We start from the raw sequence: 18045 nt of genomic DNA, 5'->3' as shown, positions 1-18045 counted from the left end.
CATTTCTCTGTCTGTCCAAGTCGGACGTGTCTGATGTGTTCCTCGCACCTTTTCGACACGCAGCGGTGCGTTTGTCCAAAGTACTGCACACCACATTCGTAGGCTAGCCCGAGAACTCTTCACCAGCTGTATACGCCGGAAAGTATACATTCAAGGTTTACTCTTTCTGTCATTTTGTTCTTTTTTCTTTTTTATTATACACTCCTGGAAATGGAAAAAAGAACACATTGACACCGGTGTGTCAGACCCACCATACTTGCTCCGGACACTGCGAGAGGGCTGTACAAGCAATGATCACACGCACGGCACAGCGGACACACCAGGAACCGCGGTGTTGGCCGTCGAATGGCGCTAGCTGCGCAGCATTTGTGCACCGCCGCCGTCAGTGTCAGCCAGTTTGCCGTGGCATACGGAGCTCCATCGCAGTCTTTAACACTGGTAGCATGCCGCGACAGCGTGGACGTGAACCGTATGTGCAGTTGACGGACTTTGAGCGAGAGCGTATAGTGGGCATGCGGGAGGCCGGGTGGACGTACCGCCGAACTGCTCAACACGTGGGGCGTGAGGTCTCCACAGTACATCGATGTTGTCGCCAGTGGTCGGCGGAAGGTGCACGTGCCCGTCGACCTGGGACCGGACCGCAGCGACGCACGGATGCACGCCAAGACCGTAGGATCCTACGCAGTGCCGTAGGGGACCGCACCGCCACTTCTCAGCAAATTAGGGACACTGTTGCTCCTGGGGTATCGGCGAGGACCATTCGCAACCGTCTCCATGAAGCTGGGCTACGGTCCCGCACACCGTTAGGCCGTCTTCCGCTCACGCCCCAACATCGTGCAGCCCGCCTCCAGTGGTGTCGCGACAGGCGTGAATGGAGGGACGAATGGAGACGTGTCGTCTTCAGCGATGAGAGTCGCTTCTGCCTTGGTGCCAGTGATGGTCGTATGCGTGTTTGGCGCCGTGCAGGTGAGCGCCACAATCAGGACTGCATACGACCGAGGCACACAGGGCCAACACCCGGCATCATGGTGTGGGGAGCGATCTCCTACACTGGCCGTACACCACTGGTGATCGTCGAGGGGACACTGAATAGTGCACGGTACATCCAAACCGTCATCGAACCCATCGTTCTACCATTCCTAGACCGGCAAGGGAACTTGCTGTTCCAACAGGACAATGCACGTCCGCATGTATCCCGTGCCACCCAACGTGCTCTAGAAGGTGTAAGTCAACTACCCTGGCCAGCAAGATCTCCGGATCTGTCCCCCATTGAGCATGTTTGGGACTGGATGAAGCGTCGTCTCACGCGTTCTGCACGTCCAGCACGAACGCTGGTCCAAATGAGGCGCCAGGTGGAAATGGCATGGCAAGCCGTTCCACAGGACTACATCCAGCATCTCTACGATCGTCTCCATGGGAGAATAGCAGCCTGCATTGCTGCGAAAGGTGGATATACACTGTACTAGTGCCGACATTGTGCATGCTCTGTTGCCTGTGTCTATGTGTCTGTGGTTCTGTCAGTGTGATCATGTGATGTATCTGACCCCAGGAATGTGTCAATAAAGTTTCCCCTTCCTGGGACAATGAATTCACGGTGTTCTTATTTCAATTTCCAGGAGTGTAGATTTGGTGCCCTCTTGTGCCAGCGCCCTTTTCGGGAACCCGTCCCTTCTGACCTTCAGTACGGTGCTCAACTGTGAAATGGGCGAGACGCGTGCCGGCGCGGCTACTCACTTTCCAGGTAGCCGTCGGGGCACTGCTGGAGGCAGACGGCGATGTCGGTGAGGCGCAGGTGGGCGGGCGCGCAGGTGAGGCAGCTGTCTTGGCCGGGCCCGGCGCACGTCTCGCAGGACTCGTGGCACGGCCAGCACACGCCGCCCTGGCTGGGGAAGCTGCGCGGCGGACAGCGGCTCACGCACGAGCTGCAACACAGCGGCGCACGGTGTGCAAGGCGGGGGGAGGCTGGAGGACTGCTTCGGCCTCCATCTATAGCACAGCGGACTTACCGGAAGGCGGCAACTACGGGAGGTTAATCTCAGCAGAGTTTAAGAGAATGTGGAGCAAATGCTAAATGAAGATTTCATTCGGTCGAGACAGAGATTAAGGTCAGGTTCTCTTTCAAATGAGCAAAAAATAGGGAAAGTTGAGAATATATTTTTTTGTTGAGACAATGAAAAGACATACAAAGGATATCTTTGGGAATTATGACTGATACTACTCATGAGACCCAGAAAATATTAGATCAGGCTCCCAGGTAGATGCTATTTTTCTTGACTTCCGGAAGGCATTCGATACAGTTCCGCACTGTCGCCTGATAAACGAAGTATGACCCTACGGATTATCAGACCAGCTGTGTGGCTGGATTGAAGAGTTTTTAGCAAACAGAACACAGCATGTTGTTATCAATGGAGAGACGTCTACAGACGTTAAGGTAGCCTCTGGCGTGCCACAGGGGAGTGTTATGGGAACATTGCTTTTCACAATATATATAAATGACCTAGTAGATAGTGTCGGAAGTTCCATGCGGCTTTTCGCGGATGATGCTGTAGTATACAGAGAAGTTGCTGCATTAGAAAATTGTAGCGAAATGCAGGAAGATCTGCAGTGGATAGGCACTTGCTGCAGGGAGTGGCAACTGACCCTTGCGAATACATAGAAAGAAGGATCCTTTATTGTATGATTATATGATAGCGGAACAAACTCTGTTAGCAGTTACTTCTGTAAAATATCTGGGAGTATGCGTGCGGAACGATTTGAAGTGGAATCATCAGATAAAATTAATTGTTAATAAGGCGGGTACCAGGTCGAGATTCATTGGTAGAGTCTTTAGAAATTGTAGTCCATCAACAAAGGAGGTGGCCTACAAAACACTCGTTCGACCTATATTTGTCATTGGTCATCACTGTGGGATCCGTACCAGATCGGGTTGACGGAGGAGATAGAGAAGATCCAAAGAAGAGCGGCGCGTTTCGTCACAGGGTTATTTGGTAACTGTGATAGCGTTACGGAGATGTTTAGCAAACTCAAGTGGCAGACTCTGCAAGAGAGGCGCTCTGCATCGCGGTGTAGCTTGCTCGCCAGGTTTCGAGAGGGTGCGTTTCTGGATGAGGTATCGAATATATTGCTTCCCCCTACTTATACCTCCCGAGATCACGAATGTAAAATTAGAGAGATTCGAGCGCGCACGGGGGCTTTCAGACAATAGTTCTTCCCGCGAACCATACACGACTGGAACAGAAAAGGGAGGTAATGACAGTGGCACGTAAAGTGCCCTCCGCCACACACCGTTGGGTGGCTTGCGGAGTATAAATGTAGATGTAGATGTAGATGTAGAACTTCAGCCGAGAGCGCTAATGCGCTCCTTCCTGGACTCGGGTAGACGCGCCCGTCCCAGATCGAATCCACCCGGCGGGTTAACGACGAGGGCCGGTATGTGGGCCAGCCTGGATGTGGTAATTAGGCGGTTTTCCACATCCCGCTACATGAATACCGGGCTAGTCTCCGTGTTCCGCCACAGTTATACGACTCTCAGACATTTGAAAGCCGGCCACTGTGGCCGTGCGGTTCTAGGCGCTTCAGTTTGGAACCGCGTAACTGCTGCGGTCGCAGGTTCAAATCCTGCCTCGGGCATGGATGTGTGTGATGTCCTTAGGTTAGTTAGGTTTAAGTAATTCTACGTTCTACGGGACTGATGACCTCAGATGTTGAGTCCCATAGTGCTCAGAGTCATTTTTGACATTTGAAAACGTTCGCACTATTTCATGGCTTACACTAGATGCAGGCATATGGGGTGCACTTATTCCGTCCTGGAGGGTTCGGGGTAGCGCAGGAAGGGCATCCGGTCACCCTCTGCCACTAACATTGCCAAATTCATAATAACAAGGCTTACCCTGCGTTCCTGCAGGATAAAGGCCTACGGGAAAAGAAAGAAAGAATACTCTGAATTTCAGTTTATACTTTCAGTACAAAAAACAATATGGTGCCCGTAATTATGGTTTGTGGAAGACCCTGCAGGTCTGAAATACACAGACTGCGTTCAATGTAGCCCTTCAGGAGATACCTGAAATCAAAAATCTAAAACATCAATCGATACTACATTAAATGTATCGTAGCTTATACTACACCACAATGAAAATACGTTAAAGTTAATGGTATGGTGCTGACTCTAACACTGAGTTCGATTTTTGGGGGTTTGTTTCATTTGTTATCTACATCTACATCCATACTTCGCAAGCCATTTGACGGTGTATGGCGGAGGATACCTTGAGTTCGTCTATCGGTTCTCCCTTCTATTCCAGTCTCGTATTGTTCGTGGAAAGAAAGATTGTTGGTATGCCTCTGTGTGTGCTCTAATCTCTCTGATTTTATCCTCATGGTCTCTTCGCGAGATGTACGTAGGAGGGAGCAATATATTGCTTGACTCATCGGTGAAGGTACGTTCTCGAAGCCTTCACAAAAGCCCGTACCGAGCTACTGAGCGTCTCTCTTGTTGACTCTTCCACTGGAGTTTTCCACTGGAGGTTATAGCTTCATAAAAAATAGTCAATGTTAGCAAATTTCATGTATTACGGGTATAAGGTCCCGAGAATAGTGTTTACTTTTGGGTTGTCAAAAGAAGAAATTAAAATTTTGAACCGTTTTTATTTTAGGCTGCGCGAAGTTTAGAAAAATTGTTTCTCGAGAAAGATCTGTTTATAGCTTAGGGAAAACTTTTATACGTATTATTAGTTGAATTTTCAGAGAAACTACATGTTGTTATATATTTTTAATGTTGCTGAACATAAATCTAATATTAGATTTTCAAAACTGAAAATGGCTAATCCAATACCGTGGACCAAAACATACGTTTTGACGAATTTTGTCCAAAATTTGACCAAAAAGGTGTTTTCTTTACGTACCTTTAGCCTGCAATACTAGTAGTGTATCCTAACGCTTCCTCTAACTCGGATTGTTCCTGGAGAGCAATTCTCTCGGCGAGAAAAGCCGATCCCTGCCGAGCTGCATATGCTACGTTTGGGAGCGTGCACACGTTGTTCTTCAGCTTCTTCGGTGAATATGTTTGCATGCATACTGCAGTATAATCATTTTGTGAACGTGCGTCACGACACGACAAGTTTTCTGCCTGAACCAGGCGGCCCAGGCTTAGAGGGTTCCATGGCGGCCGTGACACTGCCTTGAACATTGGGCTGTGGAAACTTTTGCAATAAAGGGATTATAAAATCTTTTCATCCCAACGTTCTAGACACATATACCTGTCAAAAAATTAATAACAATCGAATTTTCCACCATTTTGAATGAGATTCTTCACCTAAGTACAAGACAGGTGATTCTGACACTGACACCAGAATTTGGAAAGGAATTGTAGATAAATTAACCAACTTATGTTGCCTTTGTAGGACTTGCAAAGTCAAGATGTTATGTGGCAAGAAATCTTCAGACTGGTGTCAAAAGCAGGACAGCGACATGCATGTGACGTTCAGTTTCCGTAAGAACGAAGTTTCAGTTCATAAGGGACCAGAACCAAAAAATAAAAGGCCTGAGACAAGCACTGCTTATATTCATCTGATATTCACTCTTGCAATCACGGAGTTACCTATCAAGTTCATTAAACAACTGAAATGGGGATCAAAATGATTTTAAGAAAGTCGTCAGTACAACAGAAAGAATTTCCTGTTACTAGTATGATGTGAGTATAAACGAGGGAAAGAGTAAACTGATTGGACGCAGTACTGAGGTAGAATGTGGTCCTATAATACTGAAAACTCGTAAAGAGAAGTTTGAATTGATTGTCAGATTTGCCTGTTTAGGAAATACGATCACAAAGGATGGTATAAACTGGAAATGAATAGTGAGCAAAATACGTCAAGTTAAAGTGCCACTGAATTTCAGAAAGTACTTATTCATCAGCAACAACGCAGTCTCGCAACAAAGGAATACATTCCCAGTTCGAATATAACATATTTTATGGAGAGGGAAGAGCTTCTGTTCACAAATCAATGTGTATTTAGAAAGCATCGTCCGTGTGAAACTATATCTTGCCCTTTTCTCACGCGGTATGCTATGAACCATGGATACGGTACCACGTTACAAACTGTTAAGAAGGTACAAACATATGGAATAGGCTCCCAGATATATGAGTGCCTTGAAGACTTCATAAATAATTGAGCCCAGAACGTTGTCCTAACAGCATGTTTCCGTTAGAGACAAGGGTGTCATCAGGAGTGTACCAGAGAAGTGCACGACGACCGCTCTGGTTCTCCATATATAAATAAATGATCTGACAGACAGAGTGACCAGCAATATTCGTGTGTTTACTGAAGATGCTGTGGAGAATGGGAAGGACTCGTCTTTGGGTGAATGTAGGAGGATGCAAAATTTATGGTATGTGTAACAAACTGCTGGCTGCTCTAAATGTTCGGAAATAGCATTTGTAGTGTACTGCTTGACAAAGCCACTTGGATTAAATATCTGGGCGTAACTTTGCAAAGCGACATGAAATGGGACGAGCATGTAAGGATGGCAGTAGTGATGGCAAATGATCGATTTTTATTTTATTGGGAGAATTTGAGGTTCATTTGTAAGGACACCTATTCTTGAGTAACGCTGAAGTGTTTGGTATATCCACTATGTCGGATTAAAGGAAAATATTCACAGGCGGTCTGCAAGATATGCTATCGGTAGGCTCGATCAACACGCGAGTGTTACGGAAATAGTTCCTGAATTCAAGTGGGAATCCCAAACGTTGTTTTCGCGGAATTCAACATAGACAATTTTTAAAGAAACGAAATCTGAAGCTAAGTGCAAAACGATTTTACAGCCGCCAACGTACATTTGACGTAAGAACCACGAAGATAAGATACGACAAATTAGGACTCGTATGGAAACATGAAAACATTCGTTTCCCTTTAGCTCCATTTGGAGTTTTACAGGAAACGGAGCGACTAGTAGTAATACAGAGTATCCTCCGCCACTCACCATTCGGCAGACTGTGCGGTATGTATGTATATGAATACTGCATTTTCTTCGCGGCATGTGGCTGGACAAGAGAAATATAGCACATTGCGGATGAAGAAGGAGACATTACCACGGGATACAAGAATTTTCCTAGACATATTAGATGCAGTTCAGATTTCCGTCAGTGCGGATGAGTTAAATCTGAATTTTGCATCCAATGACGCCTCAAATCACTTTGATTTTTCAGATCTCGGTAACTCAGTCCGCAAATCTACGGCAGGCAACCAATCTACTTAGACTTTTTGATGCAGGTTTCGATTCGGGACAAAATACTTTGTGTGTCAGCGAGACTCATTGTCGTGGAAATGGCAACTGAAAAATTGTATATTTTTTATTTAGATTTCTGTCGAAATGAAATAACGGGTTTGTGTATTACCATGATTGACACCAGTCGACTGCATCGAAGTTTCCAAGCGGTAAGATTCAGTGCTGCGCTATCGAGTGAAAATTTTGAGTGAAACAGTGCGGTCCCGTATGGTCATATGGAGAAGACTGCGATCATGCTGTGCGGTGGTTGCACACTTTAGTAGTCGCTCACCGCAGGCTAAGACCCTCTTTCATGCACTGATTCTGTATATAAATCAGTGTCAAATCAGCATGATACGTACAGACCGAAACGCCTAAGTGTTTAAAACCAATTACCTCGAGACTGATCACTCTACCCTGATTGGGTTCTCTCTGATCTTTTGCTATGGTATTGATGTGGCCAACAAGCTTGCCGCAGTGGTAACACTCGTTCCCATCACAGCACCAAAGTGCGGTCGAGCTAAGCTAGCACTTGCGTGGGTGACCGTCTAGGTCTGCCGAGAGCTGTTGGCAAGTGAAGCGCACTCAGCCCTTTTGAGGCCAAATGAGAAGGTACTTGACTGAGAAGTAGCGGCTCCGGACACCAAAAACCCATAGCTGCCGGAAGAGTGACGTACTGAGCACATGCCCCTCCACATCTGCATCTAGTGATGCCTATAGGCTATGGATGACACCGCTGGGTCTACTGAGGCCTGTTCGGAGTTAGTTTGTGTCGATGTAGCGTACAAGTACTTCATTTACGGTTCCAGTTTTGGCTGCAGGAAATAGGTCACTATGAAATCGCAACAAAGGTTTCGTGCCAAATTCCCAGCGATTTAGAAATATCGTTATACCCGAACTAGTGTAACCGTGTGAAGAGAGCATTGATAATGTGCTTCAGAAGCGTTGTTCAGAGTTAGTTGTATAGACAATACGTTCATACTACAACAAATGAGATGAAATACAATAAACAAATGGCCGTACTCGTCATTAAAAAAATGGGTCAAATGGCTCTGAGCACTATGGGACTTAACATCTATGGACATCAGTCCCCTAGAACTTAGAACTACTTAAACCTAACTAACCTAAGGACAGCACACAACACCCAGTCATCACGAGGCAGAGAAAATCCCTGACCCCGCCGGGAATCGAACCCGGGCGTGGGAAGCGAGAACGCTAACACACGACCACGGACTGCGGACTACTCGTCATAGATGTTATAAAGGAAATAGATAACTATTGGCGGTGATATTAAGAAGAAGATTATAACACTACGTCTTATACCGGAAATTCGGAATATTCACGATAAACAAGTATCTAAATAACCGGGGTTTATTAGAAAAGAACAGAGAATATTAACTTTGGGGTTGCTGCCTTTCGCCACTGCTCTTTGACATATGCACTGACGAAATTGTTCAACAGAAAATGAAAGTACGACATTACACATACGAGTTTAAACAACAGGATTATGTAAGAACGACGCTAGTTTCTCATGATGAATTCTTAATGTCAAAAAGTACAAATGAACTACAGAGAGAACAGCGGAGTGGCCGCGTGCTTAGAGGCGCAACGTCACTGCGAGGCCCCTCCAGCCGGAGTTTCGAATCCCCCCTCGGGCATGGGTGCGTGTGTTGTCCCTAGCGTAAGTTAGTTTAATTTAGTTTAAGTAGTGTGTAAGTCTGGGGACCTATGACCTCAGCAGGCTGGTCCCTTAGGAATTCACATACATCTAAACATTTTTGGACTACATAGAACTACCTATGAACTGCACAAAATATTTCAAATACTAAATATGTCAATTTGAATTGCAAGGAAAACTATGACTTTCTCTTTGAAAAACACAGGAAGAACTGAAGTAGTCATTGAAAGAAAGATCATAGAGTAATTTCATAGATATAAATTCGTAAGAACTGTGCTGACATACACAGGTGACCTAGCTCAAAAGTTCAGTAAATGAACGCAATCTCTCCAAATGATGAAAGGACGTAAACTTACGTATCTTCACATTTGTAAAGTTATATCGGTATCAATATAGCCGACTGATAGGGAATCTCAGGTAAAGAAAAAAAAAAGAAAGAAAAGATAAAATAATATCACGGGCCAAGGAAATGCAGTTCCTCAGCAACATTTTAGGACACGCAAAGTAAGATTAAAAAAGAGGTACAGTTATGAGGAAGGAATCAAAAATAGTCGATGAACACGAAAAGACTGTAAAAGAGAAAACGATAGATATTCCATCTGTTGCGGATAATAGAATCAAGATAATCACTAAATTTGTGGCCAAATATTCCGTTCAGTATAACACGCGTTTAAGACCATTGGAAAAGCAAATATAGCTGCAAGATTCCGAGCAAGGACTAACGCATAACGGAAGAAGATGAAGGAGGAGACGATGATGATGATGACTACGAAGTGTTAATATCTGACTTGTGCTAATAAGTGCAGCAGCCAAAAAAAAAAAAAAAAACACGACTCGGGTCCTCTTTACTAACTTGTCAAGCCGGTAGTGGCGGCAGGCGATGCACTGCGTGGGCCCCTTGCCGTAGCAGCCTTGCGCATCGCACTCGGCGTCGCACGTGTGCAGCACGCGCACGTTGCCGCCGCCCTCCTCCTCCGCCATGAGGCCCGCCCCCGCAGCCGCTGCCGCCCCCGCGCCACCCGCGCCGCCCTCAGGCCCCAGCTCTGATCCGGGAGGCGGCGTCGGAGCTCTGGGCGGCGGACCGGGCCCTCCGTCGCCGCTCGACCGGACGTTCACCGGTTTCGTGGCCGTCCCGTAGAAGATGAGCTGCCACTTCTTTAGCATCCCTAAAACGTAAAGAAACAGCAAATCATAAGGTAGCTCTGTGCCCCATAAGAATGAAACAACGCGTATGCTGAGTTATAAATAGATATGTGCTACTATTCGCAAACATATTTGATAGTACCTCTTGGTGCGTCTCGACTATATCAAAAATATGCAATACAGTTCCACTTCTACGAGGATTAATGAGCATATGTGTACATACCACTACACGCCTTCTAAAACCTCTCGTCTTTCTAGTGATCCCTAGACAGAGCAATATAACTGATCGACAGACTTCCTGTGTCAATATCCCCGTTACCTGCGAGCAGAGTTCGACTGACAGCGATGTTTCGGCTGGCTTCTCTCTAACGTTGTAAAAAAGGAGAAGGGAGCAGAAGCCTGCTTCTGTTACTGGGGAGAGGTGAGTAGAACCGAGTGGAGTACTATCGTACTACTAAGTATTTTGCATTTCAAAGAGGAATTGTTTAATCAGTTCAACAATGTATTTTGTATGTACCATAATGGAAGAAATGTCTGTCGGCTCCCTGACCAGCTTTCTAAAGAGAGAGTTGCATTTCAGTTTCGATTATTCTAACAATATTTGTGCCCAACCACCAGAGAGGAGTATTGTTCCGCTTACTTATATGGAAGAAGTATATAACAGTCTGTTCCGTGAACTGCACAAGTATGTTATAGACGTGTAGTGTGCTGTGATTCATTTTAACACATTACGAGAAACCTATAACAGCTCTCTAGTCGAGACAAGTCAAGCCTCCTATTATTCTTCTATTACCTGACGCCCAGACTGTACTTACTTCAGCTGTCCCCTAAATGGAATGCAGTCTTCCTCGCAGATTGCTTTCTACAGCATGGGCCTCAGTTCTGTGACGTCGAGACTTCACTGACGATATCTGAGGCGCTTAGGCACGCCGATTTATTCGGTATATCGAGGCCTACCGTTCTATTGTTTATACTTATTTTTAGCACGCTAACGCCTTTTAGTTTCGTGATCGCAGGTGACGTGTAATTTGGGCCAACACCATACTGCATTACCTATGTAGGGCGCACCGAACCTGTAAGTCATTTTCAGCGAGGTGTCCGGATACTTTTGATCACGTGGTATATGCTCTATGGCACTCAAATCGGGAGAGCGAGCAGGCCAACCCATGCGTGAAATGTTTTCCGTTTCCCAGAAAACATCAACTGCCCGTGCTCTATGAGGTCAAGCATTATCAAACATCAGTACGACGTCTGAGCCCACAGCACCTTGCAGCAACCGCAAATGAGGTCCCAAGAGCTCGTCATGATATCTGGCAGTAGTTTAATCTTGCCGATTCACCTGTACAATTTCATGAAGAGGGGCTCGAGTCGATAATCCCTGCATACACAACTTGGGATCCTCCTCGATATACCCTATTCCTCGTTCCCTCCAGATCCGAATTCATCGAGATGCACTCCCCAGACTTAATCGCCACTCATCTGTGAGAATAACATTAGCCCACTATTCTACCGTTCACGTGGCCTGCAGACGACTCCACTCTAGATGTTCTCTTCTTTGGACATGGGTCAGACGTAGACATACAACAGGTCTCCTTCGGTAAAGTCCACTCTGCTGAAGCCTTCTGCACGCGCTTTACCTCGATACAACACGTCCAATGGATGCTGCGAGCTCACACGCCAATTGCTGAGCACTACTAAGAAGGTACTGTCTTGCTTTTAAAGCCAAATAACGGTCTCTCTCCTGAAGTCACACGAGGTCGGCCCTGCCCTGTCCTTAGGGATACAGTTCTTTCTATGTCCCTCCAACCTAGGAGTCTGGTAGGCATGTTCTCTGTGCCATGCCGCAACGTCTGCAATTTTGGATGTGGGGCTACTACTTCGTAGATACCCTGACGTCTTCGCTGGCATGGTTCTCCGTTGACCGGAACGGCATCATCCATGCAGAACACGATCGTACGGCCATCTAGTTGACAGTTTTTACGATTATATCGTGAATTAGACACAGGACGGGGAGATTGGGTTTTTTTGCTTTAATTTAGGACACCAGTGTATAATGCTGGTGCACCTTCCTCACAGTGTTATATAAAACTGTCGTAAAGTTTGGCAAGCATGAGATAATGTTCAGACAATGTTTCACTCTGCAGCCGAAGTTGCAGTGATATGGAAATTCGTGGTAGATTAAAACTGTGTGGTGGACCGGAATACGAACCCAGGGGTTTTGGCTTTGGTGGCCAAGTGCTCCATCAACTGAGCTGCACAAGTACATGCGTCCCCATACATTTACTTCTGGCATTACCTCATCTTCTATCTTCCAAACTTCACGGAATTCCTCCTGTGAAAGTTGACGGACTAGCACTCTGGGAAGAAAGGGTATTACTGAAAAATTGCCTTACCACAGCTTGAGGGATGTTTCCAGAATGAATTTTCACGCTGCAGCGTAGTGTGGGCTGATATGAAACTTTGCATAAGAGCTCCTGCACCGTTTGGAAGTAGTCGTGGAAGTATGGCTGTGAGGACGGATCGTGTGTCGTGCTCGGGTAGCCGTGGAAGGCAAATTCATGGGTGCGACACCCGATCCGGCGCACAGTTTTAATCTGCCAAAAAGTTTCAGAATGTAATACAGGTTCTCCAAATTTACCCAAAACCATTTGTCAAGAACAACGTTGCCTTTACTCCACGACCACTGGTAATGCTACCTCAAGATCCATGTTACACTTCTCTATGGACTATACCTGAGTAGGTATGTCTCGTAAGCTAAGATCGAACCGAGTAGCGCAGTTCTTAGCACACTGGACTCGCATTCGGGAGGACGATGGTTCAAACCCGCATCTCCCCGCCAAGATTTAGGTTTTCCGCGATATCCATAAATCGCTTAAGCCAAATACCAGGAAGGTTCCTTCGAATAGGCCCGGTCGCTTTTCTTCTCCAACTTTCCCTTATCCGAGCTTGTACTCCGTCTCTAATGACCTCGTTGATGACGAGACGTTAAACACTAATATACTCTTCCTCCTCCTCCTCCTTTTGTAAGCTGAGTGGTTATCATATCCAAAGGTTGACGTACAATCCTCAGCCAATTCTTGCATACTTTTTATGGCTCTTATCGCAGCTGGCTGCCTAAGTTAAAAGTCAGGGAACCAGTAACAGAAACATGCCTTGTTAACGACTGGAGTGCACGTACTAACTTTCCATTTGTAAACAGGTCTTGCTTTTATGATAAGACGTACTTAGTTTGGATCCTAAATGCTGGTAGAGTACCCCATAACTGGAGGCACTTCCGCCATACAATCAGCCACGTATGCCAGATGCACCAGTTTTCTGTAATGCTGCCGACAATAGTTTGTCTTCCTTTCGCCTTATTAGTAAGAGAAAATCGCACTACAGCAAGTAATGTCATTCTTACTTGGAGCAATAGTAATTCAAGTAGCTACAGGAATTCTAGAAGTTGCAAAAAGTTATCAGATTTTCTTAATAAAATTAAAGCCTAATTTAGAATCATCCGTTTCGGGAAAGGAAACTACAGAGCGATCAGCAGCACATCCATCGCTTGGTGTGAATTTCGTATTACAGGACCAAAACATTCGGTTTTAATGCGTCTAGTTCCAGCTCTGAAAAATAGTATAAGGCTAAAGGATAGGTAAAGTGTCACTAGATTCAACTTGTGTCCATCTAAAGAAACAGGAAAATGAGTAAAGTGAGTCGTTCCAAAAATACTACCAGCACCTTGTTACCGTTTCGGTGTATTTACACGATTTGTCCCTTGCTGACTTTACCTGTAATGATTTCGTTACCATAAACATATAAACGAAACATCTATTTCATTCTACATTGGATGAAGTTCAACAGCACATAGGAACAGTAAAAAAAAAAAGCTTTCCCCGAAATAATTTCGAGGGTTTTAGGGAAATTGCTTCCGTTGAATCCGTTTATTTTACCTATAAGCAAATATAAACTTATGTACATTTATAATATATCTAATTGGAGCAGTTTTGAAAATGCCAACACGTAATAAACTGTGTACAGATTTTAGTTGTACAGGATAGTATTATCTCTTGAAGTCACTAAGTTGGTCTCCAGACACAGCAGAAAAACTGTTAACGTAGAAATTTTTTTGTTTTCATTTTGAAATCGAACAATTAAGCTATAACTCATGTCTTCGATCTCCTGTTTCCACTCCTCTGCGAGCAAAGTCTGTTCATCGGATAACGTTGGCGTCTCACCAACGGGCTGGCTGCCCAGTAAACATGAATTATGTGCAAACATGATTAGAAGCTACCCTAATTACGTTAATGGCTGACTACAGAAGATCAGAGCGATAACATTCAATTAACTTAATTCATAGTGAGCTAGGCTAGGTGGAATGAGACGTGGATTGTACTACATTTCCATCAAATTTTAGTGCAAGAAATAGTGGCTTGCAACCATTCTCGTTAACACTGAAGTATCTGACAATTCATTCTTTGCTCCGTAAGTAAACATAGTTAGTTTTCGACCTACTTTAGTTCTGTAACATGAAGAGCTTAGTGACCGCTTTCCCTTAATGCTATGATTTCCTTACGAAAGTAATTTTTTCGGTAGATCTGCGGTAATTTTGGGTGCTTCTGAGACGGGCTGAATTATAAGGGTCGTGAATTCTTGTATTTATGCAATAATGTACTCAACAATTTTCGCAATAATAACTAGTGGAATTATTAGTTTAATGGATTCATCCGTTCTGGAGATCAATACTACTCACAAATTCAACACACGCAGAACGCAAGTAGCGCGCAGGTTCTCAATTATTACCATATTATGTCTCCCCCGTACTAAACGAGGAAAAATACAAAACAAAAAGTTCATAAGACGAGGAAAACAGGGAGCGAAAACTAAACATTATAAAGCAAATCCCAGTGGCAAATTACATTCCGTGTTTAATGATGGACAGAGTACAAAAGCAAACAAGGAGAAAACGCTTGATCTATAGAGGAAATGAAACAGGCAATGAAATGTGAAGCCAAAATTTTATCCTGCGCATAATTTATGATAAAGATACTGAACCTGCTAACGCCACAAAGTAGGAATGCACCATTCCAAAAACAACAAATAGCCCCTGCCGCAACTGATCAGAGCCATTCCTAAAACGAAATATCTGTGAAACAGAATATAAAATCGCTCAGGCCAGACTGACAGGATTTTCAGAGTTACAAGTAGTAAACACTTAACTATTAGGCATAAAACAGTTTCAGAAATTGAGCCATAGGAATGTATAATACTGGTTATTCGTTGAAAAACATTTCATGTAAACTCAGGAAATCCGGAGAAGAATGAAGAATAAGACTGACAGTGCTGAGATCAAAAATCATGAATGTTTTCCTATATTTATTATCTGCTGATTATTGGTAGCTATTTCGAACGATCTTCTTAGTGAAGCCGCTAGTATATACAGATATTTCTACGTTTATTTAAGAAACGAGAGACTAACTCTACATACAAATTGGATGTTCACCACATAGTACACTCTCTATACCGTGGTGTTGTTGTTTTCAGTTTGGTTCTACGATTACTGTGAATAACGCGTTGCTACTTATGTTGTTGTAGTTGTGGTCTTCAGTCCTGAGACTGGTTTGATGCAGCTCTCCATGCTACTCTATCCTGTGCAAGCTTCTTCATCTCCCAGTACGTACCGCAGCCTACGTCCTTCTGAATCTGCTTAGTGTATACATCACTTGGCCTCCCTCTACGATTTTTACCCTCCACGCTGCCCTCCAATACTAAATTGGTGATCCCTTGATGCCTCAGAACTTGTCCTGCCAACCGATCCCTTCTTCTTGTCAAGTTGTGCCACAAACTCCTCTTCTCCCCAATCCTATTCAGTACCTCCTCATTAGTTACGTGATCTACCCATCTAATCCTCAGCATTCTTCTTCTGTAGCACCACATTTCGAAAGCTTCTATTCTCTTATTGTCCAAACTATTTATCGTCTATGTTTCACTTCCATACATGGCTACACTCCATACAAATACTTTCAGAAACGACTTCCTGACACTTAAATCTATATTCGATGTTAACAAATTTCTCTTCTTCAGAAATTCTTTCCTTGCCATTGCCAGTCTACATTTCATATCCTGACTACTTCGACCGTCATCATTTATTTTACTCCCCAAACAGCAAAACTCCTTTACTACTTTAAGTGTCTCATTTCCTAAACTAACTCCCTCAGCATCACCCGACTTAATTCGACTACATTCCATTATCCTAGTTTTGCTTTTGTTGATGTACGTATGTAAGAGCTTCTATGTGTGGATCAAACTAAATTACCTGTAAGTAGAAATCAAAAACTATTTAACTGAATATTCCGTAATATCTACATTCCAGAGTGTTTCCCAATTGCTTACTGTAAGGAAAATATTCTGAGGAGAGCCATATGCAACAGGAGCCAGAACGTCGGAGAGATTTACATATACATACCCTGAAGACTTTATAGACAGTATATACAAATAGTTTCCCTGTGAATTAATATAGTGCCGGAACTGTGTCCTACAATAGTTTTTGGATTGGCTTTTATATACATATAGAAAAAATCCGTCGCATACTTCGTTATACGTGCTAGCCGACCACAATATTATACACTCCTGGAAATTGAAATAAGAACACCGTGAATTCATTGTCCCAGGAAGGGGAAACTTTATTGACACATTCCTGGGGTCAGATAGATCACATGATCACACTGACAGAACCACAGGCACATAGACACAGGCAACAGAGCATGCACAATGTCGGCACTAGTACAGTGTATATCCACCTTTCGCAGCAATGCAGGCTGCTATTCTCCCATTGAGACGATCGTAGAGATGCTGGATGTAGTCCTGTGGAACGGCTTGCCATGCGATTTCCACCTGGTGCCTCAGTTGGACCAGCGTTCGTGCTGGACGTGCAGACCGCGTGAGACGACGCTTCATCCAGTCCCAAACATGCTCAATGGAGGACAGATCCGGAGATCTTGCTGGCCAGGGTAGTTGACTTACCCCTTCTAGAGCACGTTGGGTGGCACGAGATACATGCGGACGTGCATTGTCCTGTTGGAACGGCAAGTTCCCTTGCCGGTCTAGGAATGGTAGAACGATGGGTTCGATGACGGTTTGGATGTACCGTGCACTATTCAGTGTGCCCTCGACGATCACCAGTGGTGTACGGCCAGTGTAGGAGATCGCTCCCCACACCATGATGCCGGGTGTTGGCCCTGTGTGCCTCGGTCGTATGCAGTCCTGATTGTGGCGCTCACCTGCACGGCGCCAAACACGCATACGACCATCATTGGCACCAAGGCAGAAGCGACTCTCATCGCTGAAGCCGACACGTCTCCATTCGTCCCCCCATTCACGCCTGTCGCGACACCACTGGAGGCGGGCTGCACGATGTTGGGGCGTGAGCGGAAGACGGCCTAACGGTGTGCGGGACCGTAGCCCAGCTTCATGGAGACGGTTGCGAATGGTCCCCGCCGATACCCCAGGAGCAACAGTGTCCCTAATTTGCTGGGAAGTGGCGGTGCGGTCCCCTACGGCACTGCGTAGGATCCTACGGTCTTGCCGTGCATCCATGCGTCGCTGCGGTTCGGTCCCAGGTCGACGGGCACGTGCACCTTCCGCCGACCACTGGCGACAACATCGATGTACTGTGGAGACCTCACGCCCCACGTGTTGAGCAATTCGGCGGTACGTCCACCCGGCCTCCCGCATGCCCACTATACGCCCTCGCTCAAAGTCCGTCAACCTGCACATACGGTTCACGTCCACGCTGTCGCGGAATGCTACCAGTGTTAAAGACTGCGATGGAGCTCCGTATGCCACGGCAAACTGGCTGACACTGACGGCGGCGGTGCACAAATGCTGCGCAGCTAGCGCCATTCGACGGCCAACACCGCGGTTCCTGGTGTGTCCGCTGTGCCGTGCGTGTGATCATTGCTTGTACAGCCCTCTCGCAGTGTCCG

At 45.4% G+C, this 18045-nt stretch overlaps 1 protein-coding gene across 1 annotated transcript in view; it reads right to left on the bottom strand.

The window, feature by feature from the left end:
* Positions 1–18045, bottom strand: part of LOC126095496 (furin-like protease 2) — a 707292-nt gene that overhangs the window by 147781 nt on the left and 541466 nt on the right. Inside the window, exons 12-13 of the mRNA XM_049910285.1 lie at positions 9792–10104; positions 1735–1922 (exon numbers count right to left, since the gene is read on the bottom strand). Coding sequence (XP_049766242.1) covers positions 1735–1922; positions 9792–10104 — 501 coding nt within the window. The remainder of the gene's footprint in view (positions 1–1734; positions 1923–9791; positions 10105–18045) is intronic.

This window comes from Schistocerca cancellata, chromosome 8, assembly GCF_023864275.1.
Source record: "Schistocerca cancellata isolate TAMUIC-IGC-003103 chromosome 8, iqSchCanc2.1, whole genome shotgun sequence".
NCBI classification, from domain to species: Eukaryota; Metazoa; Arthropoda; class Insecta; order Orthoptera; family Acrididae; genus Schistocerca; species Schistocerca cancellata.
The sequence above is the reverse complement of the archived record's forward strand: the minus strand, read 5'-3'. Positions and strand labels throughout refer to the sequence as shown.